Here is a 27,853-nt window from a genome sequence, read left to right as displayed (position 1 = left end):
ACTACTAAGAGACCCTCCAACGAAGCCGAGATCGTAATCGGACGCAGAAAAATACCAGCAGCTACTATTTTCCGGCGCCGGCGACGCTGGCGGGCACCAGCTGTCGTGTAGACAGAGCAAGAGCGCGCGGCTATGCGTCATGACGGGTCAAATGCGAGCGCGCACGCCAGCAGAAGCAAGACGTGGCCAGAGGTGAGGATGACTGCTGAAGCCGAGTCCACGTTGCCGCCTCGCCTCTCGGGAAGCGCTTTCTCAGTACTGTAGCTCTCTATCGGCATGATCTTGACCGGGTAGAGGCACGGCCTCATGACGACCGTGATAGGCGGTTCCTGACGCGGGTGATCGGGAACAGTCACCTTCACGGCCGCCGGCAGGTAGCCCTTGGCGCTGACGACAAGCGTGTAGCTGCCGGGCTGCAGTATCCTCCAAAACTCGCCCTGGTCGGTCGACCTGCAGCAGACGTCGTGAGTGCACGCAGCTGGCAGAAAAACACGATGCCTGGCACTATATGGTAGCGGCCTTCGGATGCATACCGAAGTACAGCGCCAATGGCAGAGTTTTCGCAGCATTGTGCGCGCAAAGATGACCAGATGACTGGTGCTATTCTGCAAGCCACTTGAGGTAACGGAACACAGCTAATCATTTTAAAGTATGAGCTAGTACGCAGCCCAGACAACGCTGGTCCAGACCTTTACGACTATCTTAAATATAGTGCGCCAAACAGCCAAGGGACGGAACAACAACAACAAAAACCTCCCAGAATTTGAGCTGGGATACAAGAGGAAGGATTAGCGCCACAGAACGGAAAATAAAGGTACCAACACGTGCGTGCGCTTTTTTTTTTTTGAGAAGTACTCTGCCTCCTCCCTGGTGTTGTCGTGCGTTATACAGCTATGTTAAACCACCAGCACATATCGATGTAAGGGCGCAGATTGCTGTATACATAAAGGAGGGTTCTGACGAGAGGATCGAATTGCGAACGGGCCGCGCGGACCACTTACCACGAGACGCAAACCTCCTGTGAACGACCGTGAGCATCCAACGCCGAGTCACTCAAGGTCGCTCACCTAAGTGACGAGGCATAATTGAACAAATGCGAACTGGCGCGAAGACACGGGGACGAACACACAAGACAGGACTGGCGCCAATATTTATCGGCAAAAGCCACTTATAAACCGCACAGGAATACACTAAAGCAACAGAAAATGAAGGTGAATAAGTATTAGATACGCCCGCAAAGTAACATCAGCAGAGATTAAAATGTGGCCAATGATCCGTTCAAAAAAACAATTTATTGGTCTGAAGCGACAAGGATGGTTTGCTCACGCAGGTTTACTCACGCAAAAGTGACGTTTGAGTCGCGTGGAAGGCGGTCTACGCGGATCGTCCGCGATCCAGTGTGCTTGTCTGAAAATATGTTTAGGCTGCCTGCTTCCATTCAGATTAGGCCTGCGCCATGAAGCTGGACGACTATGGCGCGCAAAAGCCTGGTTACATATACAGGGTGTCCCAGCTAACTTGGACCAATATTTAAAAAAAAAAAACTAAGCGTTCTTCAGAACTGAAATCGCGTGGATGTTGTTAGAGTTTATCTAAGGTTAGAGTACCATGTTTTTTGCTCCTCCTATTTGAATAATTAGTCGAGATGAATAAATTAACTTTTTAAATATATCTTGAAACGTTCAGGCGTCAATAGGAAAGTTGTGGAGCTCCAAAAATATTGTCCAACCCAGACTCTTCCAACGAGATAGACTTAGCGTGGGTGTTTTTATTCCGGAAAAACGAAAGCCCGCGGAGTTCAAAAAATACCACGTGGCAGCGCGCTCCGTGCGCCTGGATTTGGTGCGGTTACAGCGCTCTGACCTGTGACCCGTGCTTTGTAAAGACCATCACTCGCTTCGCGCCTTTCGTGCTGCCCAATGCAGGGCTTCGCGTTCTGCTTGGTTCCAAGATAAGCGCCACTGGGTTCGGGCGGCAGTTGAAAGAAAGAGCGGCTCCCGTTTCTGGGGCGATAATTGCGCTTTCACGTTAGCAGAATGCATGCGGAGGAACGATGACAATCTCATGAGTTCGAATTTGGGAGCAAGATACCAACAAGCAAAGACGCATATAACAAGCTTGATAACGTCGTGCGAATTACGCTGAAAAACGGGAGCCGCGCTTTCTTTCAACTGCCGCCCGAATCCACCGGCGCTTATCTTGGAACCAAGCACAACGCGAAGCTCTGTCTTTGGCAGCACGAAAGGCGCGAAGCGAGTGATGTTTTTAACAAAGCACGGATGAGCGCGCTGTAATCGCGGCTCATCCGGGCGCACGGAGCGCACTGTCACGTGGTATTTTTTAAACTCCGCGGGCTTTCGTTTTTCCCGAATAAAAACGACCACGCTAAGTCTATCTCGTTGAAAGTGCCTAGGTTGGACAATATTTGTGGAATTCCACAACTCTCCCATTAACGCCTGAACGTTTCAAGCTGCATATAAAAAGTTAATATATTTATCATGACTAATTATTCAAATAGGACGAGCGAAAAAATTGGTACTGTAACTTTAGATAAATGCTAACAACATCCACGCGATTTCAGTTCCGAAGAACGCTTAGGTTTTTTTTTTTTTAAATCTTGGTCCAAGTTAGCTGGGACACCATGTATATGCATATGCATTTGACAGTGAAAGCATGAAATCGAACAGATCATTTTTTTTTTTGCAATTGCCTGAGGCCTATTTTTGCGCAATGGGGTGTGTAGATTGTTCTTTTCTTATCTTCCTTTTAATTTTCTGCATGCGTTTTGGTTTTACACATCGATATTTCAAGCGCGCGCTGGCAGTACGTCACCTGTGACGTAAACGGGTTTTATGCCAAAATGGTTCACCTGAATCCTACGTTCCGCTCCCGGATCGTGAGCAAGGCCCCCGGTATGTGCGTTCCGTCGGGGCCCTTGATGTATCCTCGGATAGCGCGCTGAACCTGGCCCAGCAGGTGTATGATGGCCTCCTTGTTCTCCGACCACAGCCTGCGCAGCGTGTTCTCGGTGGGGACCCTGCAGCAGGACAGTGCCAGGTCCACAATGAGCGTGCCCTCTCGCACGTACGCGTAGTCCTGCATCAGGCCGGGCCTCTTCTTCCAGGCAGCCGCGTTGGTGACGCCGCCCGGAAAGCCCCCCACGCGGCCACCGGGGCAGCTCTGGGCGCCCTTCATCATCTCCTGGTTGAGCTGGGCGTAGCCGATCGAGAGATTCCGCAACACGTCCTCGTCGGGAGCCTCACTGGGCGAACTACTGGCGCTGTTGTGAAAGCCGTAGGCCACAGCGATGCCGCCGTCGCCGCCGCGCACATGTGCGCCCAGTACGAAGCTACCGCGCTTGAGCCACTGCATCACCAGCTGCACTTGCTCGGGCAGATGCCCTTGGTCGGTGAGCCTACCAGATTTCTCGTCGAAGTAGTCGGGGAAGCCGCCGAGGTCCTGGCTCTGGCCGTCAGCCGAGCAGTCGTCTCTCGGGGTCTCGCTGACGGTAGCCGACTCCAGCCAAAAGAGGACGTGAATCTCGGTGTTGTTGACAACGCGCGCCACGGTCTCATCACGCTCGTACTCGCGCAGAAGGTGCGACGCCAACTTGATCAGTAGCTCGCTGCCGGCCGGAAAGTCGGCCAGGAGGTGCACACGCGGCACCAAGAACTGCCGCCGAGGCCTCCGCGAGATGACGAGCACGTACACGGGGCTGTTTGCCACTTTGCCCACAATCTCGAGCCGGGTGAGGTTGAGGTACGCCTCGTGCAGTCCCTGCACGGCCTCGCGCCGAGTCTGCTTGGTGTGGTACGTCAGGTCCTCCGCGTCGTCGGCGCCGACCAGCGTGCACGTGCTCGCCACGACGTGTAGCGCCAGCAAGCTGAAGCGCAGCATGGCAACGACTGGCGGTGAAAGCAGTTGTTCTTCTTCCGCTGTCTCTGCGTGCCGAACAAAGGGCAGTTTTCGTCGTCTTTAAGCCACGAAACATGCTGCAATAATTATGGTGTTTGTGTTTAGCTCAATGTTTTCAACTGACCTAAATTTAAGGCGAGGATAGCATAAGGAGCCCATCGTTTAGTTTATATATGGTATGGTATGTGGAGTTTAAGCCCCCAAGCGACACGTGGGCTATGAGGGACGGCGTAGTGCAAGGCTGTTGAATAATTTAGATCACCTGGGACTTTTTAACGCGCGCTGACATCGCACAGCACACGGGCGTTTTTGCATCTCGCCTTCATCGAAATGCGACCGCCACGGCCGGGATTCGATCCTGCGACCTTGGGATTACTTGTCGAACGCCATAGCCACTGAGCCACCGTGGCGGGACGCCTATTTGCTAAATGCAGCCGGTACAGCCAGCGATGACAGCGCCTCCCAGCGGTGGGCATAGTTTAGAAGACGCTACCGTTTCGTCAGTGCAGAATTTTTTTTTTTTTTTTCCGGTGTACGGTGACGTGAAGCAGTAGTGGTGTCGGTCGCTTCGCCACAATCTTGCAGGAAATTCTACCGTTTTAAAAGTCAGACTCGAGCTCATATGTAGGCCGAAGACTGAGCCAAGCTGCCGTGGTGCCTAATATAGTCCGTGATTGACATGGACGGCGAGCTCACACGCTCGCCCGCGCACACTTACGCACATGAACATCCCCCGCTATGCCCTAGGTGTCGTTCTCAGCTAAAAGTGTAAGCTTCGTCGAGTTTTAATGGTATCTATCAACGCACAGAGAAAACGGCGGCAGCCACTGAAAACGTGATCATATAATGAGGTCCTTACTAACTTAATTCCATTATAGCTGATCATTGTTTTAACGTTCACCATGAATTGTTAATGGTACAATAATCTTTGAGCTACGTTTCCACGTTACATCCGTGCTTGTTTCTATGTTAATTTTCAGTTAGATCTAGAAAATTACATAAAAATTACATAAAAAAACATAAAAGATATGCTGTACGGTAAGTTACAATGTATTTAGTTTTATCTGACAGGTTATCTAAATGTTTTGATGTTTTAGATTGGTTTATGGGGTTTAACGTCTCAAAGCGATTCAGGCTATGAGGGACGATGCAGTGGAGGGCTCCGGATAATTTCGGCCACCTGGGATTCTTTAACGTGCGCTGACATCGCACAGTACACGGTGATACATGTGCTCGGGTATCGGGACCAGGGTCTTCACCGCATTAGGGCGAAGCAGCCAGACTACGGAGGGAAGCCTTCGGGAGGAATAGCAAGCTTGAAGGTTTATTTTACATTATGTACAGTAGCAAGTAGACCAAAGTCAGAAAATGGGGGAGGATCATCTGGCACCCCACAGATTGCTCCTTAAATTCAGTTCACATTCCCCAGGCACCCAGCTAGGGAATCTGATCTCTGGTTGAGCGTCCAATGGGCCGCTAGCGTCTTCTTAGGCTCCGCCCTCCCCACGTGCCCGCGCACACCGCACAGACACACGGGCAAGCAGGAACTTAATTGGCGTCACTCAGTCGCGAACTGTTTGACCAGGCCCGAAGGTCGTTGCTGCTGTGTGATGAGCTTGATCGATGGGGACGCGAGCGCTGACCGCTCACACCGGTGACCTCTTCAGGGACAAATAAGCCGTGTCGCCGCTCCGCTTTGTCGGCTCCTCAGGGCGCACGAGGGAAATGAGCTGGTGGCGCCGTCGCCCCCGCCGTCGTCGCCACTGGGTCTCTTCGGTCAGTCCACGGGCAGTCCGGGAGAAACACCGCGCTCAGCCTTCCCGGCGAAGGGGATTAGACGCCTTTGTGTACGCCGACGCCGTCGCCAGTAGCTGCCCCACGCAGTGTCTCTTTTGTCTCCCCCGAACAGCAGCGCTTTCCGTCGCAGTAGCCTGATGACGCCGGACTGGCTCGCCTGTTTCCGCTGCCAGTCCCCAGGAGCGCAGTTCGGCACCAGAGCTGCAGTCAGCATCGCCGGCGAAGGGGATTACAGCCTTTGTCCGCCGACGCCGTCGCCAGAAGCCGCCCCCAGGCACCCCTTTCCTTGCGTCTTCTCCGAAAAACAGCAGCGCTTTCGGCCGCATACCTGATGGCGCCTGAATGTCTCGCCGTTCTCCGCTGGCTGGGCCTCCGATCATTACAACGGGTCTCTGTAGCATTTCGCCTCCATCGAAATGCGACCGCAGCGGCCGGGATCGAACCCGCGTCATTCGAGTCAGCAGCCAAACCGCGAAAAAATATGTTGCCTATGTGTTAAATTTAAACGTTAGGTGAACGTTATCACAGAATACACAGCGTTATTTCAACATTCATAAAAATGAAACAACTTTATTACAAAGTTTTGGGCTACTTGAGAGCATAGCCTCCTATAACATCCCGAGAGACGGAGTGTAAGCTGTGTCACGTATTTCTTTCAAACGCTTGAGATATGATAATTTTGGTTTCAAACGTCATTTAAACATATATTGCTGCGTTTCGAACCTTTGGCTGTGTGCTGGGAAATGCCCGATATGAAGAAACTCACATGTCCCAAGCACAAGCGAAAAGTAAAATCGCATCTTCGCTCCCATGTGTGCTCATGTGAGTTGGTCCTCTTGCTTTTTTTTTGACCGCCACTGTGCAACGTGTTCGCATTGACTTCCACCTTTTTAAGAGCTCCTGAAGAGGAGAGAAACAGTACTTTGATCATGCTCACTACAGATAGCAGCATAGGTCCTTAAAGAAGCCTATAGATAGGGACTTTTACGGCACTAAACCACCATCCATGGCTGCCGCGCCTGCGGTTCCATTGTCCAGTATATGTTGAACAAAGTTTTCACAGCCGGGTCTCAAGAAGATATAGGAAGCTATGGTATTGGAAAGTCTGAAGAACTGCGCTTCTCAGGGTATGAGCTCCTCAATCAGCTGTACTGCCGAGCGCCGGAAGCGCGCTTCGAAAAGTGCGCTCACGGGCAGCATTCCTTATTATTGACACCGGCTAGCTTCTTCAACGGCGAGGTCTCTTTGCCGCTTGAAAAATCAAAGTAAATCCTGCCGAAGGAGTGTGACTGTATGCTCTGTTAACCAGACAGCCTTGGATGATAGGTATACGGTCACAAACCGCAAACATGGATTGAAGGAAAAAGATATCCTTCTCCTTCAATCCATGTTTGCGGTTATCCTTTTCCTTCAATCCATGTTTGCGGTTTGTGGCCGTATAACTATCATCCAAGGCTGTCTGGTTAACAGAGCATACAGTCACGCTCCTTCGGCAGAATTTACTTTGATTTTTCAAGCGGCAAAGAGACCTCGCCGTTGAAGAAGCTAGCCGGTGTCAATAAAGGAATGCTGCCCGTGAGCGCACTTTTCAAGATAAGGCTTGTACAGGGAGGTAACGTACCCTCTTTGCCAAAAGTAACCAGGCTTCATGGTTTGGTTCTAGCTTGTATAGTGGAGCCCTTGTGGCTTTCCTAAAGATCAAAAGGTGTTGGAAGGTAAGAAGACCCCCAGCCCTTCCCTTTAACGACCATTTCAGCTTCAGGGAAGCTGGAACTTTTGACAAAGACGGTACGTTGTACCGTATACTTAACGCTAATGAAGAGCAAAGCCCAGAAGATAACTGGAATGATTCGGAAAACGGGCAATCGGGTTACCGGTATGTGCACCGACGGAGAGGCTAGAAGGGTTAGGAACCTATAACTCTTTAAAATAACTGATCGAGGCCCATAGTTTAGCGCGAAAGGCCAGGTTGGCAGAACAAAAGCAGAAGGGGCTCTACTGGACAGGCTAGGGTTTCCTTGCATAATTTCTGCAAATTATAAGGGAGATATTCCAGAGAGCCTATGGGGCAAAATTATTATCAGACCGATACCCAGGAATACGCACCCTGAATATCACAAGGAAGGAAGGAAGGGAAGCCAGGGCCAGAGCAATCAGTGCTGCTGGGGTAGATACCCGAGCACGATATTCACCTATGGGGCAGACCCGGTGGATGACAAAATGGTGATTGTAGTGACAAACAGGGAGGGGGAGCTAATTAACTGTGTGTCCATAAGAACTGACAATCCGGTTGCAGCGGAGGAAGCTTAGCGGTAGTGACGACAATTAATCCAACAATTATGTTCGACTCGCAGTCGGTGTGTAGGATTTATAATAAAGGTACGATTGACAAGGTGTGGAACGAATATTAAAGGGTAGAGTCCCAAGTCGGGACAGAATTACTATAGGGGCCCCAGCCCATCAATAAATAAAGGGTAATGAGGGCGCGAACGCCGCTGCTCGACTCTAGTAGTCCGCTGGCACGTCCGCTGCTTAAACGTTTCTTGTTACCTAAACAAGAAGCTTATCACAAGAAAAAAAATTATGAGCTCTAGAATTTTGATGCGTGGATTGTTTGATATAGTCAAACATTAAAAACCTGATGTCGTTTACTGTTGCGATTGTCCAGCGGCGTAATACAAGACGCCGCGGACGGCGGTTAGCAACTGCTGTTTTTAAAGTTGTGGTTTGGTTTGGTTTGGTTTATGGGGTTTAACGTCCCAAAGCGACTAAGGCTATGAGAGACGCCGTAGTGGAGGGCTCCGGAAATTTCGACCACCTGGGGTTCTTTAACGTGCACTGACATCGCACAGTACACGGGCCTCTAGAATTTCTTCTCCAATGTTGTATCCTATTGTACTCACATACACGAACATTATACAACACTACAAACTTTCAAGGATGATATATCCACTCCCAGACAGGAAGCTAAATACAGAAGAAAAAATTACACTCAGGCAACCACAGACATTCAATGTACAACCTAAGATGATCAACAGGATGTATCCGGAATCGAAAATTGGGTTTCAGGAAAGGAAAGGCGCAGTAACTGTCTCACTTCTCGGTGGGCACTCATTATCAGACATTCCGGAGAGCGTCCGACCAGGGCCGCCACTCATTTATCCTCTTTATTTCTTATGACGTCAAGGCGCTATTTTTGAACGTTCAAAGCCATGTGCCGCGTGGAGGCAGCCAAGGAAACTAAAAGCGCTTGTCCTGAATTCCTGGCAATGTCAACACGAGGCTGTCTGGCGAGCCATGTACAACCCTAAAATAAAAATCCGTCAGCCGAGCAGTGGGAGGCACTTTTGTATGCAGATCAGCGCCAACCTGCAAGACAAGCTTCTGCTGATTGAGCGGGCGACACTGCAGCCGCGAGCGTCAATGAACTCCCGGTACAGGGAAGACCACTCAATGCCAAAATCACCATCCTCGAACTCCCTTCCTTTATGGAAATAAAGTTCAATGCACTTATTCATTCATCAACCGCACCGGGGAGGGGGTGAAAGCGCCACCGTCGTGGAGAGCTCCAGAATAACTTCGACCACCTGCGGAACTTTAACATGCACTGAAATTGCGCACCACACACGTGCCTTTAGCGTTTCGCCTCCATTGAAGTGCGGCCGCTGCGGCTGAGATTCAACCCACAGAGCCACCACGGTGCGTTATCTGGAATAATACGAACCAGAATGCATACATTGCGAAGAGGAGGCAGTACCACATGGTGTGGGACTGCCAGGAAAACCCCGACATACCAAGAATAAATGACCCGAAGGCTGAGCAGTGGAAGGACGCGCTGTACGGCTTTGACCTGCGGCGCCAGCAGGAGATGGTGGAGTGAGCCCGAGCTGCAGCAGCTTCCAACGGACTCCGGGAATAGGGGATCCGACCACTTAAGGTTGCTTCAATAAAAATCTGTATTCCTCTTTATTTCCCGAGAAGCGCGCCATCATTGCTTCAATAAACTCGAATTTCCCGCTGTCTGCTCTACAGACCAGAATGTAACTTCATGACAGGCTCTGGAACGGTTGGGAAGGATTGCAATTACAATAAAAAAAGGCATTTGCTTTTTTTTTTTTATGGAGGTTGGTGGGAGCAAAGGTCGCGACTTTAGCTCTGCATTCAACCCGTGAAATAAAGTTACACCGGCTAGCTTCTTTAACTGCAGTCTCTCTGCCGGTTAAAACATCCAAGTAACTTCTGTCGAAGGAGGGTGGTTGTATGCTCTGCTAACCATTGTATGAGGAGCCTCTTAACTGTCGGGAGCAAAGTAAGCAAATGAGCAAAGATGAAGGCACAGTAAGCATTTAAATTCAAATAACGCGCCTTGAGGCCTTAGTTTTGAGCCGATGCTTGCAGAGTGCTTGGCATAATAATTGGAAAGTTGCAAAATTATACTCTTAGGCATTACCAGGAGCTTTACTTATTTATGTTTTAAACCAACTTCTTTCTTAAGGTGAAATCTTATTGCGCGTGACATATGCACCGACAGGGGGATACAGAACTCGAAATAAGAAATCATGGCTCGGTCGGCGTGCTGAGCGTGAGGAAGTTTGTGAGGAAATCTGTTTTGTGAGAGTTCACTATTTGGTCTCTCCGAGTTTTGGTAAAAATGAACCAGAGGCGGAAACAAGCGGAGAGAAATGGCCATGCTAAGGGAAGCTTATCTTCAGTTTGGGTGCGAGCGTTCACGCCGAACTCCGAATGGCCCGACAAGGTGAGAGGTGGAATCTCCGTGTGTTCTTTCCTCCGACTAGACTAAACTGTATTGCATTCGACGCTCGTTGTTTTGCTGCTTGGATTCGTGGATTTTTCTTCGCGCTTTTTTTTCGTGCGGCTGAAACGCACTTGAGGACACGACAAGGTGTGTTATATACTATTGGTGTGGAACGCTGCAAACGTGAAGTATCTTACTAGACAGCAAGGCTACCCGGACTCGTTTCAAGTGTAGCGTATATTGGGGACCTCTTTCCCCGTTTACTTTTTGTAATTTAGATCGAACTGATGCGTGCTTAAATCGGAGACCATCCGCACCGTACTGCTCTGGCGCGGACTGACGTGTTCGCGATTGTTGATGCGGGGTGCGTGCCCTCCCCAGATGGAACACGCGCTTGGCTGTAACTGTTACTGTGTTCCATCTGCGCGTGCTTGCAGGACGAATTCCTTGACGTCTTGTACTGGTCACGACAAATCCTTGGAATTTTGCTTGGGTTGGCCTGGGGCCTGGTGCCACTCAAAGGATTCTTGGGAATCGCATTGTAAGTACACGTGCCAAGAAACCATGCAAAATAGAAATTCCAAGGAGCAGTGCTATTCTGAGAATGCGGAATAAATAATCATGTCACCCTGGCCTAGTCATCAGAGACGCTACAAATTCCGGCACCATCGGCGTGCGCAAAGTGACCGGGGGGAGGGGTAGTGGCCCCCACTATAGACGAGAACTTTTTGTCGTGAACGTGCACTCATGGTAAAGCGTGCAAAGTCACCTATTGTTAGTTTAACCTTCTCCTACACAAATGGCTGCTTTTCACACAAGCCAAAATTTGCTGGTTGACATTGTAACATAACACTTATTTCTAAGATGTTCTCTGCCCTCATTTACATATATATATCCTTGCAGTGACATGTCAATTTTATTTTTGTGCATCGAGCAGCTGGATTGGACAAGATTGAAGCAATGGGCTTAAGATGACATTGCTGCATTAGCTGACCTTGCAGTTACCAGCAAACCATCACCATATGTATGTTCATGGTTGGCTGTTATTTCGAGATATTTTAAGATGGAGCTTAGAATGTCCAGTATACTTTTCCCTGGTGCAGAGTGGTTCGTCATTGTGTTCATCATCATCAGTCAAGTTGAGCCTATTGTAGGGCAAAAGCCTCTCCCAGTGATCTTTGGATATCATTGTTTCGTGCCAACTGTGGCCACATTATTCCAACAAACTTAACAAGCTTGTCACTCTGTCTGACTGTTGGCTGTCCTTGATTACATTTTCCTTTTCTTGGCATCCACTCTGACACTCTAATAGACACTGGTTGTCAGTTGGGCACACTAGATGTCCTGCCCAGTGCAGTTTGGCCATCGCTAGGAGAATAAACTTAATTTTTTTTGTAGCCTCCTGGGAGTAGTCCTCCTTCCAGGACACCTCTGGCTGCCCCTTCCAGCCTAGCCCTCTTGATCAGCTTAGGAACTCTTTGGAGGCAACAGTGGTCAAAAGAGCGGAGGTGGGTGTGGGCGGAGGGTATGGAGGGTACGGCTATCGGGGAGGGGCAGGCTCAGAGGTAGCGATAAGTGCTAGGGTTTTCCCTATATTCGGTGCACTAAGATGGTTAGATAATGGGGTGGAAGAGATGGAAGAATTAAGAAGGGAATGATCACGTTAGTAGTTGTCTCTAATGAGCGGCAACCAGTAAATAAAGGAAGGTTTCTCATTCCCTTGCCTTTAAAGCTTTGACTGCCTTGCTTTGAGCGAGGAACTGATGTTCATCATCATCATCGTCATCCTGACTACACCCACTGCAGGACAATGGCCTCTCCCATATCTCTCCAATTTACCCTGTCCTGTGCCAGCTGCAGCCACACTGTCCCTGCAAACTTCTTAGTCTCGTTTGTCCACATAACTTTCTGCTCCGGAACTGATGCTATAGTTGAGTACGACTCGAGAATGAAGCGGCAAATGCCTTTGAAAGGAGCCTCTCCAGCAAATGCCGTTGACTGATTCTCCTCTCTCCCTTGACCGATCCCCTTGGACCTGCTTGCTAGTGTGAAATCGCAGGGTGTGGCAGATGAATGGGGATAACTACGCCTTAATTGGATTAACCCCAGCATGGTAAAAATCTGTTGACACCATTGGCTGGAGGGTCTCATTTGGTGGGCATCTGCTGCTTCATTGTTGACTTGTAGCCGACTAGAGTTACTCTTCACATCCATGTCAGAAAAGCACTTGACAATAAACTTGAGGACTGTAGAAGAGGGCAAATTCGGGCTGGTTGGTACATTTTTGGAGAACTGGATAAAACAGCGCAACGAACGATGATAAATCTACTACCTAAGGAACACGCATATCTTAATCAGTGATGTGCCTTTTTTCAGTCAGGTTATGTGGTTGTGCGGTATCTTTTTTGTATGTTTTTCTTGTGTTTTTACTCGTGCCATTTCATTTATATGCTGCCTCACCTGTAGCAATAAACCATTTGGTTGTTAGTCAGCGCTGGTGTTTGTCTTTCTCTTGTCTCGTCTTTCGTAGTGCTGTTTTATGCAGTTCTTGAGGATTGTGATCTTTATATAGCAGGTGCCAGAAAGTTGAATGCAGTTGAACTATTTCTTGAAGCATTTTGTAGAAATGCTTTGTCTTCGGTCAACAGCGTTGTTTAGTTGCTCATGATTCTGTTTGCTTGCAACTCATGTCACTGTCTCACAATTCGGCATGCACCCTTAATTGCTACAAGCATTGACCATCGACTATATTTAGTGTCTTTATTTTACGATAATTCTTCTTTTTCTGGGTGTGCCAATTGCTGTCATGATTGCTATGCAACAATACAAGGGGAACTAGTGACTACATTATGGGACATAATGTGACATGATGGGTTGGGTAGTCGGCTACTGAAGCAATGGCACTGCTGACAGTGTGGTGTGGCTTTATGTCTTTGCTATGTGATGTTGCAATCTTAATATGTCAGCCTCCATGACTAATAGAAAACGAGGTTGCGTAGTGTTGATCTGCGCTTTTAATACACAATTTGTTTATCTGTAGTGGTACATCACCCTTTCTTTTTTTTTTAGCATTAAGCAGCCAGTGCATTGGACGAGATTGAAACTGCAGCCAACGAGTCTCAGATGCCACTGCTCCACTAACTGACCTTACAGACACCAGCCCACCATAAACATATAAATATATTAGTCCCAGTTGCTACACAAAGGAGCTTAAAATGTCCTGCTTACATTTCCCTGGAATAGTGTTGTTCATCTTAATCATCATGCATCACCATCGTCATCATCAGAGTTGAGTCCACATAATATTCTGCGAAAGTAGTGACAAGGGTAACAATGAGAGACAAAAAAAGAGCAACATCGATTAGACAACAAACTCTTGGTCAGTGATATACTGATGAAAATTAAGAGGAAAATAAATGGACTTCGGCTTGACATGTTATGCAAAGAACAGATAACTCATGGTCTGTCAGGTTAACTGAGTGTATTCCAGCAGGAGGAAAACGTAGCATCTAGTGATTAGTGTCTAGTTAGCTGGTGCGATTAGGAAATGTGCATGGTGGGTGTGGCCGCAGGTCGAGCAGGGCAGGGTTGATTAAAGGTCAGTGGGCAAGGCATTTGTCCTGAAGGCAGCATAACCGAGCTGCTAATGGTTATAATGGTTTTAAAGTATGATCTTGTGGTTTAGGGAAAAAATGTGTTTATTAACAGTACTGGCAGCATCAGTTATTCATGATTCTGATAATTTCAGTCGCATATTGTGCCAAGGCCTCACTGAACTGTTGCCATGTGCTTGCATGGTAAAGCCTTTAACTGTCTTCACTGCTGATTCTGTTTTTTGAACTGCTGCTATTGCTGTTGGTTTTTAGCTTTAATGGTTTAATCTATCAGTTGCTTCAGGTATTACTCGTGCAGCGCTAGATGCACAGATGATAACAAGCATGCTGACTCTGACGATGTCAAATGCAGCTCAGATAGTTGCGTAAAAATGTATTTGTCATCAGGATAATTAAACATAATAGAGTGAAGGAGTACCTTCCGCTGCCCCTCTTAGCAAACATTTTCCTTGTGACAAAGTCAGTGTCCTTTATATTTTTATAGTGAAAAAGCCACTGGTGTGTACCTTACTCCCATCTGGCCTATCCTTTTGAGAGTTGGCCATTAGTTTGCCCCTGGTTTATGTTGAACACATTCTGTGTGCAGGTTCTTCTGTGTTAACACTGTTCTTGTGTATGGATACACAAGCTCATTCCAAAAGGTGGATGATGAAGAGTATGGTGGAGTGTGGGAGCTAGTGAAAGAAGGTTTTGTCACATCATTTGCTGGCTTTCTGGTGAGTATTTTTATGCAATACGTTTTGGGACCTACATCTGGGCAGCTGTCGCATTGGTTTAAAGGGGGGTTGTATTCAAAGGGAAATGCTAAATTACTTTGTCTGCAGCTCTCATCATGGTAGTTTGAACTTAGCCTATTTGTATTTCGTAAATAGGTAGTCTAAGCTCCGAAGGTTGAGTTTTGAATATGATTACAGCACTGCCTTTGAGCTATATAGTTACACAGTATCAACAGTGAAACTGAAACAATTAAATACAAAAAAATTTGGTGCTTTCAATTGCATTGTTGCATGGAGTAAAGTACCTTGTAAACCTCATTGTTTTAACTCCTCATGTGATAAGTTATGGTACTGTGACGTTTGCTGTAGTTGTGATCTGCAGAATTTATATTTTTTTCTCTTGGTTAGGAAGGTGTGTGCTAGAGTGTTGATGCTGCAGATATTTAAATTTTTTTGCCATCTTTCTTTTTGACAGTTTGAGCACGTAAATTAAAGTTTCAAAGCAGTCAGTCACTGAGATGTGAACTTTTCTTTATCCTTTCCGAGAAATTTCTCGTAATTGAATAATGTCGATAGAATGTCCCAAAATGTCACATGGGCATGAGAGGCTCTGTAGGGCAGGACTACGGATTAATTTAGACCACCTAGGGTTCCTTAAAGGGTAATTACGAGGTTTTTTTCCAAGGTTATCAGTTGAGATCACATTAAATTCCTTAAGAGTTCTCTCTCTCTCTACCGTAACAAACTGTTTTTCAAAGTACTGAGTGGAATTTTTTAAACAGTGAAAGCAAACCAAAGTGAAACTCAGTCCATGGCCAGGGATGATGCTTTGCATGATGCAGTGGTGATGTCATAAACGTTACATCTGTTGAGTGGCTGAAGTAGTGACTGAAAACGATGGGTCTTTTCATAAAATGCCTGAGGCAACCTAACAAACGTCTCAAATTTTTTTTAGTGAAGCAGGGAGTTGGTATTAACATTTGGTCAATGCTTGTAACATCAAAAATGCAGTGTTGCCCATAGAAGTCATCTGAACTGAGGCCACGGAAACGACAGACTTCAAAATCGATTTCCACTGGAATGAAATGTTGCATAACTGCCCAACTTGGTGGAACTAATTAGGAATGAGAGAAAAACCTACAGATACCGTATTTTCCGGTGTACAAGACGCGGCTTTTTTTCGAAAATCTTGCTGGTGCGTCCTATACAAGGGTGCGTCTTATATGCGAATTTTTCATCATTTTTTGCGACTTCATCGATTACTCCGGTTCATGCTCAAGCTTTTTTCACCTAAAAAATATCACTACCAATAACGCGGTTGTAACACGGTTAATACTTCAATACCGGGACCGCCGTGCGCGACATTCTAGGTGATCTTTATCATGAAACGGCGAGGATGACGACTTCCGGGATCACAAACGCGCGGCTGTTTCGGAGGCCCCAAGCAAAAGTAATGAGAAGCGCCAAAAGATGGTGGCAATCGCGTTTCTCGCCATTGTCAAGACAAGCCGGCGTTCTTTTTTAGTCACCCTTTGCAACTTTTATTGCTCCGTGTACGTAGTGCATGTTTCAGCCGAGTTGCTTCCAGAAATGAGTGAACCTTTTGATAGCGCATCTGCAGATGAAGACTTCGAAGGTTTCAAGTAGAAATAAAATGTTGTTATGTACATATGGAGAGCTCTATCGATTTTTATTTTTTTTTTGCTAAAACGTGGAAGGGTATGGCGTGAGTGTTGCCTTTTTCGATCACTTAGCGTTGCGGCCGCCGCAGTGGCTCAGTGGCTATGGTACTCGGCTGCTGGCCCGAAAGACGCGGGTTCGATCCCGGCCGCGGCGGTTGAATTTCTTTGGAGGAGAAATTCTAGAGGCCCGTGTACTGTGCGATGTCAGTGCACGTTAAAGAACCCCAGGTGGTCGAAATTTCCGGAGCCCTCCACTACGGCGTCTCTCATAGCCTTAGTCGCTTTGGGACGTTAAACCCCATAAACCAACCAACCAACTTAGCGTTGCTTCAGAATTGCTCACAGGTACGGTGCATTTCGCGATAGTCGCGCAAGCGTGTTTAATTAAGCCTCACTAGCCTAACTGGGTAAACTGGGGTGCGTCTTATACACGGGTGCGTCTTATATACGAACTTTTTCAGTGACAGCTTGTATATATGGCAGGTGCGTCTTATACAAGGGTGCGTCTTATACACCGGAAAATACGGTAAGTTTCATTAGGCTATGATAATTTTAAGAAGTCCCTGGAGCTGCCCTTTACAGGGACACTGAGGGCAAATTGAAGTAGGCCTGTATCGACGGATTAAAGCACTTTAACAACATAAGCACTGGTCTGACTAAAAATGCAGCTTTTTTTTTTTTAGGTAGGAAAGGCTGCAAAATTAAGTACAGGTGTCACCATTGCTGGCTGATTTTGCAAGTGAACTGTGGTTCATCAACACAGTTTCTTGGGCATGAACCCTAGAGGCCAGGCTGCACCATTGTTCAAGTCAAAATGGTGAACACAGAGTCCTTTTTGGTGTAGATGTCGCCAGTTTGTACCAAGTTGTGCAAAAAGTTTTAAATGCAATTTTCTCAGCAAATAATGTGTCTTTTGCTGCGGGACAAACATCAGCTTGTCCGGAAAGAGCCGTAGAATTAATTTTTATTAGGAACAAAAATTGTTTGATGTTATCCTCAATGTACCTTTCAGATGCACTGACATCACACAGCACGTAGGTGTTATTTATTGCATGTTGCATCGCCTCTCTTTTGTGTGCATGCAGATCACTCCCCTTTCCCGAGCAAGGCCCGCTGGCAGTATCGCTTGAGCCGGGATTCGCTCCCCCAGTGTTTAGTGTGTTTCTAGTTCATTTATCGCATGTGCCTGTCTTGGTCCTCAGCCCCGCCCCACATCCGCCTCACACTTCGAAAACATGGAAAGATGCGGAACGCTGTAGCTTATTGGAAGAATGGCAAATATCTGATCCTTATGCGCTGAGTACAAAAACCAGCAAAAAAAAAAAGAATTGAGTAGGAGGGGGGCCCTTATCAATGTCTGGGTGCTTTTGGACGTGGAGTTCAGAGGAAATATACATGAGGGGATTCACGCACTGCATTATGTGGGTCTTACCTTTTTCTTGCTCTGAACAAGACAAGGTTATTGTTAAAATCACAAATAAGCTGAATTTCTTAAAAAACTGAGCCTAGCGACGCATGTCGTCCCCCAGCTCCAAAGGGCCGTTTTGCACTGTATATTTTCTGTTATGGCATCAGTGCATGTTGGTAATTTTGCAGTCTGGATGCTGAAGTCAACTTGCACATGCTCGTGGAAAGGAGAGGTCAAAAATGAAATGTGGAGAATAAGTAAAAGGCTTTCACCTATGCATACGTGGTGTGTGAAAGACTCTGCTTGGTACCAAGCTACAATGCTGTTGGATTGACAGCATTTCAGGAACGGGTTCGGGTACAGGGTCAGCTGAAAGGGTGTTTCTCTGTGAACTCCCATTATAAGACCATCACCCTCCTGGTACCAATGCATGCAGCTCAACACCCAAAGCACGCTGAGGAGTTCCGGTTGCGACATCTCAGAGGAATTTTCTTTTTTTGAGCATGCCCTAGAAACAGCCAGCAGAGCTGATCAAAGGACTGTTGTGGGGTTAGTGGGGCCTTTGTTTCCAGGAGCCGGTGCATACGCCCACTTATGGGCCTCAGAGGACGCCCTGAGTGAGGGCAGTTGGGTTCTTTTCCTAACTGTGACTGAGGACACATATGGGGCTGTATTGCTTTCTTAATTGCAGAAGTTACCTCTAAGAGAGCACAGAGCAACATAAATAAATTTTCAGATGCACTAGCATAACGCTTGATTAAACTGTTGTATAAATGCTTTAGCTGCTCTAGGAATCCTGTGCTAAGCCAATCTAATGCAAAGAAATTCAGTGACAAATACTGTTGTTTAATTTGGGACCAGAATTTTTTTTATACAAGTACCTGAGGCACCTGCTTGTGGCTACTACTTGTGGCTACTAGTTCTGGTCATCTTCATTTTCTTCTCCTAAATTTTCTGCTTCTGATCTGCTCCTTCCAACCTCACTTCGACAGAGTGGATAACTTATTCTGCTATACATGCTGCCACCTAATCTACAACGTATGCTTAAAAATATGCTCTTTTTTTTTATATTCAAGTAAGCGTTATTGTTATCCATGTGAACTGCAGTGCAGACAGATTCACTATGCAAGCCTTCAGGAACATAGTTATGCACTAAAACAAAGAGAAACAACTAAGTTTGGGCACGGCTGTGTGCAAGGGTCTGCAGTGGTGCCAATTGGCTGAACCACTTGGCCGTCTCGATATCTGACGCTCGGCAACTGAAGGATTTTTGCACAGGCAGTTTCGAGGCAAGGGACGAAAGCTAAGGGAAGGTTGCACCTGCTTTTGAAAGCTTGGTTTTACAAAAAATGGCCTAATGGCCAGAAAATTTTATGGTCATGGATGGTGTACTCATCTGCCACCTGTTCGCCAGTCATGCTATAGAAACGGCATCTAAATTTGTGAGTAGGGTTCAGGCGTGGTCGAAGCTGAGCCCATAAGTTCAAGATCGTGAAAAGTCTGAGGAGCATGTACCTACATTGCCTTGAACAGTAGAGAACTCTACAAACAAGGTTGAGGCTGCAGAAAACCATTGATGCTGAAAGCATCCGTTCTATGTAAAATGAGCAAAGGAGGGGTAGGGAATTTGCATGCCATCGTGTTTTGATGGAGGCGAAACGCAAAGGCGCTTGTGTGTTGTGCGATGTCAGTGCACGTTAAAGATCCTCAGGAGGTTGAAATGACTCTGGAGCACTCCATTATGGCACCTCTTTATCTCTTTCTTCTTTCACTCCCACCGTCCTCCCTTCCCTTACGACGCAGTTTGGGTGTCCACCGAGGTGTGAGACATTTACTGCGCCATTTCCTTTCCTCAAAAACCAGTTTTCATGCCTGCGCGCCAGGAACTCTTGGCAGCCATGCACGGGCGCCGCAGCCCACATGTATTTTGTATATTCTGTATTTTTATATAGTGTATATTGCTGCCTTACCCCTGTCCTTTCTTTCTATCACTCCTCCCCTTTTTGTTCCCTCTACATGTCCTCTCCCTGTCCTTTTTCTCATGCTAGCCGCAGCTCAGGTTCTTCAGGGTTTGATGGCAGATGCCACAGCTAGCAACATCTTTTCCTTCCATTGTTATTTTATTAGTAAAGAGCCACTAATAATGATATCTTGCATCGACTGCTTGATGTTGCACTGTTTCTTTCAAAACAGTTTGGTATTCCGTGGGCAAAATTATCAGTCCTAAGGCATGTTTGATATATGGAGGTCTTAAAAAGGAAACAGAAACATTGCCTCTGCTTGCTCCAACATCAAAGCAAGTCATAAAGGCTGAGGAAGTGGTTAGATGCCGCTTGAAGTGCGGGGGAGGTGACGCCACTCGTTTCGCAGCTGAATGCCAGAACCATTAAGCCACTTACTGCAGTGGGTTCTTGCACAGTGTTTGTTTTCATCTGTTTGCATTTGGCCATCGCAACTGATTCTCTTGTATGTCTTTTTTGGCACAGGTAACATGGATTATGATCTATTCTGCAATGCAATATGACTGATGTGTTTGTGGTCAGACGGACTGATGGTGACGTGTGTTGTGACACAATTCTTCCATCCATCTGTGCTTAGGGCGAGGCAAAATGGACGTATAAAACATACGGAAGTGGTTCACGTTTTTTTTTGTCGCTAGCACATCTCATGTCTTATACACATTGCATATAATAAATCTACAATTTTTTTAGAGATGCTCACCTGTGTGTTGTGAATCCATAGCCTGTTTGAGTGTAGGGCTGTGTTGATAAAATATTCTGGATAAGTATGTTAAAGAAGCGCAGACATTTCATTTTAACTGTGTGTGAGTCATTAGCATACATGGGTCACCATGTGGAATTCACCTACACCCATACATACACCGTAAATAATTTGTAATTGAATTTCTTCTTTAATGTTGTGTTGGTGTCAACAGCTGAATGGTGGCTATGACATAAAACTGGACTTCAAGTCATGTGAGGTATGAAAAAACTTACATAATCGCTACTTTGCCACTTTAATTCAGTCCAACCCTTATGTCTGCCCTGCCCAAGAGCTGGAATGAAAACACCTAGCCGTAATATCTAAGTTTTGTAGTGCCTCGCTTGACCGAAGTCCAATTTGATGTCATAACCATCATTCGGCTCTGACACGGAAACTAAAACAGCAAATGCGAACTAATGAAATTTTGAATTATTTATCAGCACTTGGCGAATTCCATTTGGAATTTATGTTTACTGATGCCTTGCATATTGTTGCAAAAAAAAAAAAAAGAAACCAAAATTTGCTGTCTGTACTCCTGTAAGGTGTGCATTTTATATGCACAGAAGAATGAGGACACTTGTGTGCTGTTATGGCTTTTGTGTATTATGTCCAGTTCGTTTGGCCTCTTTAAACTTTTTCAGTGGTAGTGCTGGAGACAGTTGTCATTTATGCTAAGCAGTGCAAGAAATGAGACTAGTTGGTAATGCATTCCTTTGTGCTTTGAATTCGCTCTGTGTGGATAGAATGAACCAGGATGTATGGGAAGAGACAACAATGAGATGTAACGCAACTATCACCTTAATCTGCGTTTGACAAAAAGGACGTTTTTATGTAAGCGGAATGTCTGCACCACCTTTGGAAATGTGCATGCGTGTCACTTTTTTTTCCTTCTCATTCTTCAGTTGCTAGCTGCCCTCCTATAAACCTAACCTCGCAAGCATTTCATTTTCATACAAAATGCCCCTTTTGTCAAATGAAGGTTTAACGCAAGACATTAGTAGCTCGTCTGTATATTGATATCTTTCTATTTATCCCTGATTTACCTTATAGACCTCCTCCATGTTTGCAAACAAGCGAGGTGGCGCTGCAGTCGCTAGTGGGCTCGCGGTAGGCAAGAGGCCAGAGAGTGGCGTTGACTTGAGGTGGTGCAACGCCAGTTTTCAAGGCTTGTAGGCGTGTTTTGAGTTTCTGAGAATCATAGCAATGGTTGATGCTTTCAACTTAGTATTCCTTGAAGTACACGGGCTCGCGTTGGCCATGTACAGCGTATTTTGACTAGAAAGCGTTTCTGCTGTTGGTTTCTACCCCAGGCATTGAATAAAATATGAAGTTTTTTACACTCTGCACTAGCCAGAATGATTTTACCTCGGGACAGTAGTGAGGGAAGCACTGGCGTTTTTTCGGCAGAGCCGACGTGCGCTCACCATCTGTTGACACACTTGTCGTGAAGTGCAAAAACTGGGGACAGCTTCGATCGGGTCCCGATCTCATCTGTCTCGCGTAACCGCTGTTTTTGGCCGTCAGATCAGGTACCAGCCAGGCTGACTTCTCCCCTTCGTAAACTGGTCGATCTGGTGAAAAGTTTGGACTCCTGAAATTATATTATTTCCTAGCCCTGGGTCTTCTGTTTGGTGACGAAAAATTATAACAAAATATTCAGTAGAAATTCATGAAATTACAGTTTTTAGATCTGTGGTCGTCAAAAATTGTGAGGTAATGGGGTTTCTAACGGTCCTGGCACGTTGCGAATTCTGCGGGTTTCCGACAACGGAGCACCACAATGGTAGCATCACTATGAAGAAGAGGGATCAGAGGTTTTGTTGATTTCAGTGCCGCATTTCTTTGACCAAAGCGAAAGCGAAGAGGCCATAAATGAGGGAATAAACTTGCAGGTTTGTTTTGTGATCTACCACATTTTCTGCGATTGGCATCACTCACCCCTTCGTAAGTTTGTAATAAATGGAAATAGAATGATTCTATTTGTCGCTAGCGATTCCAGAGACGTTGAGGAGTGCAATAAATCTATTTTTTTCCTACATGAGCAGTAGTATGTTAGTTATTTTTATAAGAAAAGTTTTCATGTGACAATGCATACATAATTACTGTGAATCTAAAAAAAACTAGAAGTAATACCGCCATCATAGAGAATAGGGCTTTGGGAACATGCTGGCATAAAAAATTTCCGCACTTTCTACTTAATTATTCCAGACCCGGGGTGACTTGACGAGGGTGTTAATTATAATTACCCAATAACTGTACTAGGTATAGCAGAGCAATTTCATATTTACACCAAATTTGGTTACATATCTCATGCATCAAAAGAAAACACTTTTCATTGCCTCATCCCCTGTTAATCTTGCTATGTGCCTCTGTTGGTAGCCTGCCTGCAGTTGCTTCTTTCCAAACAGGCTTCGCAATCATGTACTACTTCATGAAGCAGCTTGTGACACATGCATGATGCAATGAAAGCATATGGCTTTTAGCACATTTAGAGAGAGAGAAAAGGACGGAAAGGCAGGGAGGTTAACCAGGCGAAGCCCAGTTGGCTACCCTACACTTGGGGAGGGGAACAAAGGGGAAAAAAGGAAAAAGAGCAGCAATGAAATGAGTCTTCTAAGTGTCCAGCGACCACTATGTCACGGGGACAGAGGGCGCGCACTGAAAACTTAAAGATTATAGACGGGAATACAACCCCGAGTCCCTTAAGAATCTGGAGCGCTTTCACCGCTTTCCTTTGTGAGGAAGGTTGTGTCCAAGGCCCCAGAATGTTGGACTCTGTTAAAGGACGCGAGTCCAAGCGGTACAGAGTAGCAATTAGAAAACCGCGCTCTCGCTCAAAACGAGGGCAGTCACAGAAAAGGTGTCCGATTGTTTCATCACAACCGCACTGGTCACACGCTGGAGAGTCTGCCATTGCGATGAGATGGGAATAGGCGTTTGTGAATGCCACTCCCAGCCACAGGCGGCACAACAGCATAGTATCACCGCGGGGGAGGCCGAATTGTATATGATGGTGAAGCAAGAGGTTGAAGTGGTGCGAGCGGGGTGTCCAACCTCCAGGGGCAGACCACGACGTTACAGTCAGGTTTCGGGCGAGCAGTTGAAGATGCCTTGCTGTTTGAAGCATGCCAACTTGACCACGCAAGATTGTCACAACTTACCAGACTTCTTTCTACTAGTATCAAATAATTATGTCGGTCGTGTTAAGAAATAGTTTCAAGTATATATTAAAAGCCCTAAAACGCGCCATTATACGTTTGTATAACTTCTACACACGTTAAAACATGCTGTGTTATCAACAAAATAACGCATTCCTTGGTGATGAGTGACCCTGCCGGCGCCCGTTCACACCAGCTCAGGGTGATTAATACGTGCGCAGCTACATGCATGCTTTTTTTTTTCCTTGCTCAATTTTACACGTACCATGCTGTTGTTCAGGTGAATGAGCGCAGCAATTTCCCTGCTATGAAGTACGTTGACTTACAGCACTGGTTGACACCCAGACTTCGTGCTTTTACTACCGCGGCCTATTTCCTAATGCGCTATTTATTTGCGAGAAACCTATTAAGGCTAATCTAATTTTCCGTTTTATGATACTACGCGGATCGAACAGTGACGCAGCTGGTCAGTACACGCTGCTTCTGCAGTGCACAGGCATGATGCAGCCGTCGGTAGCTGCGGCAGCTGTGGTAGGCACAGGCAGGCGGAACCTGTTTTGCCTACTGCACGAAAGTCTCTACTGACATCAGCGCCACTGCATCTTCGTGACGTCGCAGGGTGAAGGAGGTCTGTAAAGCCTTATTTGTTTGATTCAAAGTTGAGAGTTGCACCACATCTTCTTGTCTTTTTTTGTGAATCCTCGTTCATTTTGCACACACTGAGCACGTTCAATTACGAAGAAAGTTTTGCTCATTTGGGCTGAGATGCATGCAACATATCTTGTATTCAATGAAATGATCAGGACTGCCTTTTTTGTTATTGTTCAAGGTCTTGTTAGCTTGACATTACACATTACGGTGTGTTTTGTAAGGGATTGCATTGTAGGCAACAGTGCGAAAGTACAGCGACAGGGAAAATGAGCATCCGACATAAACATCTATTCCTTTTCTGGGTCGCTGTAATTTTCACCTCTTTTTTGTTTTAGTTTGTCTATATCAACTTGCTCAATTAAACATTGCAGAAATACATTCCCCGATATGTTTTGAGCTGAAAGAATGTCCCCACAAGCTGCTTTCCTTTACTGAATGTGCATATTCTTAATGGCTATTGCTGGTTATAGACCAGGTTTACGTTGGGGTCTGCTCAAGTACGCCCGCAGAGTTCATGGCCACAAGTAGATTGAAGAAATCTGGTAAGGATCCTTCATTAAGGCACTGCTTAGCACACTCCATGGAGTTCGTGGCTGCAAGTAGATTGAAGAAATCTGGTAAGGATCCTTCATTAAGGTACTGCTTAGCACACTCCATGGCATAACTTTACATGTATGGGTCAGGTGTGTTTCATGTTTTTGATGGACGGGGTCATTTGCGTGGACGTATGAGAAGGTTAATTCCAGATTCGGTAGCATTGAGTGTTGTGGTGCTTGTGCAAAACTCTGAGCACTTATTTTGGGAGACTTGCGGAGAGTTTGTGTGAGTAGCTTTAGAGCTCTACGCTATCCGTGATGCGATGGAGTGTACAAATGACATAGCGTCTATAAGCGAAGCCCACATCTACACGGACTCCTTAGCGGCTATTAAACAACTCAAAAGAGTGCCTGAAGACACCAAGCATCACTCAGGAGATACATGCTGTCAATATGGAAATATCGAAATGCATCCAAATACATTGGATACTAGAAGATACTCGGTATGTTGACCAGAGGAAAGCAGATGTCCTCACACACTATGCCCCAAATACGAATGCTTCCCCCACTAGCCTCCCTTTTGATCTCCACTCCACTCTTCCCATCTTGTCCTCTATAAGGAGTAGCAGAAGTGCCCTAATTCCCCTATGCACTTACCCCCTCCCTCATAACTTGACATTGGGAACATATGCCCAGTACATGTCCCTAGTGTTCTACGCTGACCACTGAGGTGGATCTTTGTCACCTTTTGTGGACATGTCCAGGGATGCAGGACTCGAGAAGATGACAATTACTATAGGCTGGACTTACAGCTACCAGGGAAAAACACCTCACTTGTGGCTAAGGGCAATGCTAAGAGCAGGAGCCTGCTCAGGTTTCTGGATGAGAGCAGTCTCCACGCTAATCGACAGCCTCTGTTTATGCCATGCGGCAAGCCCTCAAATAATAAAAAAAAGCTTTAGCATTTATTCAGCTGAAATATGGTTATTGGTCAACTAGGTGTGATTGACCTTGGACGAGAAATGTCCAACTGGCCCTGGTGGAACAAACCGTTCCACCAGGGAATTCTCGGCATTCTCCCCTCAGCCACTAACACAAAGTTGCTGAATAAAGTTCTGCTCTCTATCGGTGCATTACCTACATGACGTTGGCCATCCGCTGGTCTTTTCAAACGCAGTGGCTCAAGAAATGGTAGCCTCTCATTTGAAGGTGTAGTGCATGTGGCAATATCAACTGTTATAATGGTATCGTGTTGCACGGTAATCTTTAAAAATAAAACTGGAGTGGACACTTGAGCTTCGCCTCAAGGGTATGTCTCGATAGTGCTAATGCACATATATGCGGCATTGGTCATTCTCTACTTTGCGTTCATAGATCACTGAGAGCCCTCATACCACTCCTGGTGCAGCGGTCAAGTGATGCGCCACTGCCCTGCGATGGCAGGTGCTGCCACCTGTGAGGCTTGGGAGACCCAGGTTGCTTGTCTAGCAACCTCTCGTGACCAGTCTTTAACAGCCACCTGCCACGGTGGTCAGTTTGCTCACAATCCGGTGAGCAGGTTGATGTTGCCACAAGGTCACGTGACCTAGGTGGCCAACGTAGGTTGCCGGAGCGGCCGGTTGCTCCGGCTGCGGGGCTTCAAACGATCGCCAACGCCGGACAATTTGTTCCGACATGACGGCACTAATGCACTTGCGTTAAAAACTCGCAGGACAGTTACCACTGTATGCTGGGTCATTCAGCGATAGCTGTTGAGGTGTTACTCTCCCTCCTCCTCCCACGGTAATCACTCTCACAGTTCTTCCCGTGGCAGCCACCCTCGGGTTGCACATTCCTCCGCTCTCGCCAGACCTTCTTCGTTCTGCGGTGAACACCATGGAGGAAGGAAAGCTTAGGAGAGGCCCACGCTTTCCGAGCTGCATGCCAAAGAGTGTGCCGAAAGTCACGTGCTTTCGCAAGGACTGCTGGGAGTCTGGCCGACGGCGCAGCCAATAGTAACGTAGGGTGCAGCGGCGGCGTCTGTTGCATTGCCTGCTGCGGATGCGCAAGCCGCTGATACGGGGGAGGAACCTTCACGTACGAGTTAAAAAAAAATGGCTGGCGGTTTAGCGTTGCTACGCACGAAATATTGTGCGAAAGTACGGCTTTTGCTGGTGGAAACCACAGCCACGTACCTCAAAGCGCGATTGAGGTATCCACTGACCCAGGGAGCCAGATATGCGCCTTCCCTTTCCTTTTGTGGCTACCTCGGAGGCTTCACGTCCACATGCGGATTTTGCGGGGTAGGAGGCTAATAGTGCTTTCGCACGAAAAATGTGAAGTAATACCCGCTCCAGAATTGTTTCCTTCCTCTACGGTTACCACGTAAAGTAATCACCTTCCGGTTACGCAGTTCGCTCTGGCCATAATCTTCCATGGTACCCGAGTGGTTACCATGGCAACCCCTTTCTAGTTGCGCATTCTTATGCTTGTCATTCCCTCATCCTTCAGCGTGGCAACCACGCTCCGGATGCACATTCCTCACATTCGCCATACCCCTCCTCCTTTCATGGTAAACAGGCAAACATCCTCTGGTTCCGCATTCCTCCGCTCTCATTGTGCCCTTGTGCTTTTACGGTAATCACCCACCGGTTACACCTACTACTACTACTACTACCACCACCACCACCACCATTACTACTATACACAGGCGTGAAACCGATGCACGGGCGCGCAAGTTCCACAACTGCTGCTGCAAAAAAATTGCCGACGATTACGTTACTTCCTAATGTGAAATTTGAGCGCAGCTCATCAGTTGTTTGATAGATTGAGGCAAAGAGTTCAAGCAAGACATTTATGTACAATTACAGAGAAATTG

At 46.6% G+C, this 27,853-nt stretch overlaps 3 protein-coding genes across 3 annotated transcripts in view; 1 reads left to right on the top strand and 2 right to left on the bottom strand.

The window, feature by feature from the left end:
- Positions 1–14,076, bottom strand: part of LOC149350584 (uncharacterized) — a 37,042-nt gene extending 22,966 nt beyond the window's left edge. The window contains exon 1 of the mRNA XM_089579623.1: positions 13,697–14,076. The gene's annotated coding sequence lies outside the window, so the exon portion shown is untranslated. The remainder of the gene's footprint in view (positions 1–13,696) is intronic.
- On the bottom strand, positions 61–3,937 carry LOC149350585 (carboxypeptidase M-like). Its single transcript, XM_089576899.1, has 2 exons — positions 2,870–3,937; positions 61–450 (listed from the first exon to the last, which is right to left on the bottom strand). The coding sequence occupies exons 1-2, from the start codon at positions 3,895–3,897 to the stop codon at positions 138–140; spliced, it is 1,341 nt and encodes a 446-aa protein (XP_089433025.1). The 5' UTR covers positions 3,898–3,937; the 3' UTR covers positions 61–137.
- On the top strand, positions 10,247–20,600 carry LOC149350583 (GEL complex subunit OPTI). The gene is made up of 4 exons (XM_089579626.1): positions 10,247–10,468; positions 10,906–11,009; positions 14,669–14,798; positions 20,375–20,600. The coding sequence occupies exons 1-4, from the start codon at positions 10,364–10,366 to the stop codon at positions 20,414–20,416; spliced, it is 381 nt and encodes a 126-aa protein (XP_089435752.1). The 5' UTR covers positions 10,247–10,363; the 3' UTR covers positions 20,417–20,600.
- The last annotated feature ends 7,253 nt before the right edge of the window (positions 20,601–27,853 follow it).

The sequence above is a fragment of the Amblyomma mixtum genome, chromosome 3 (genome assembly GCF_055824585.1).
Source record: "Amblyomma mixtum isolate Tamu chromosome 3, ASM5582458v1, whole genome shotgun sequence".
NCBI classification, from domain to species: Eukaryota; Metazoa; Arthropoda; class Arachnida; order Ixodida; family Ixodidae; genus Amblyomma; species Amblyomma mixtum.
Note: the sequence above shows the minus strand (reverse complement) of the source record. Positions and strands in the feature narration are given on the sequence as shown.

Bases quoted from the DNA above. Each gene is read 5' to 3' on its own strand.
- LOC149350583 (XM_089579626.1), top strand. From the start codon at position 10,364: ATGAACCAGAGGCGGAAACAAGCGGAGAGAAATGGCCATGCTAAGGGA. The intron at 10,469-10,905 runs GTGAGAGGTGGA...GCGTGCTTGCAG, and splicing joins ACTCCGAATGGCCCGACAAG to GACGAATTCCTTGACGTCTT. The intron at 14,799-20,374 runs GTGAGTATTTTT...TTTTTGGCACAG, and splicing joins CATCATTTGCTGGCTTTCTG to GTAACATGGATTATGATCTA.
- LOC149350585 (XM_089576899.1), bottom strand. From the start codon at position 3,897: ATGCTGCGCTTCAGCTTGCTGGCGCTACACGTCGTGGCGAGCACGTGC. The intron at 451-2,869 runs GTGAACCATTTT...CGTCTGCTGCAG, and splicing joins GAGCGGAACGTAGGATTCAG to GTCGACCGACCAGGGCGAGT.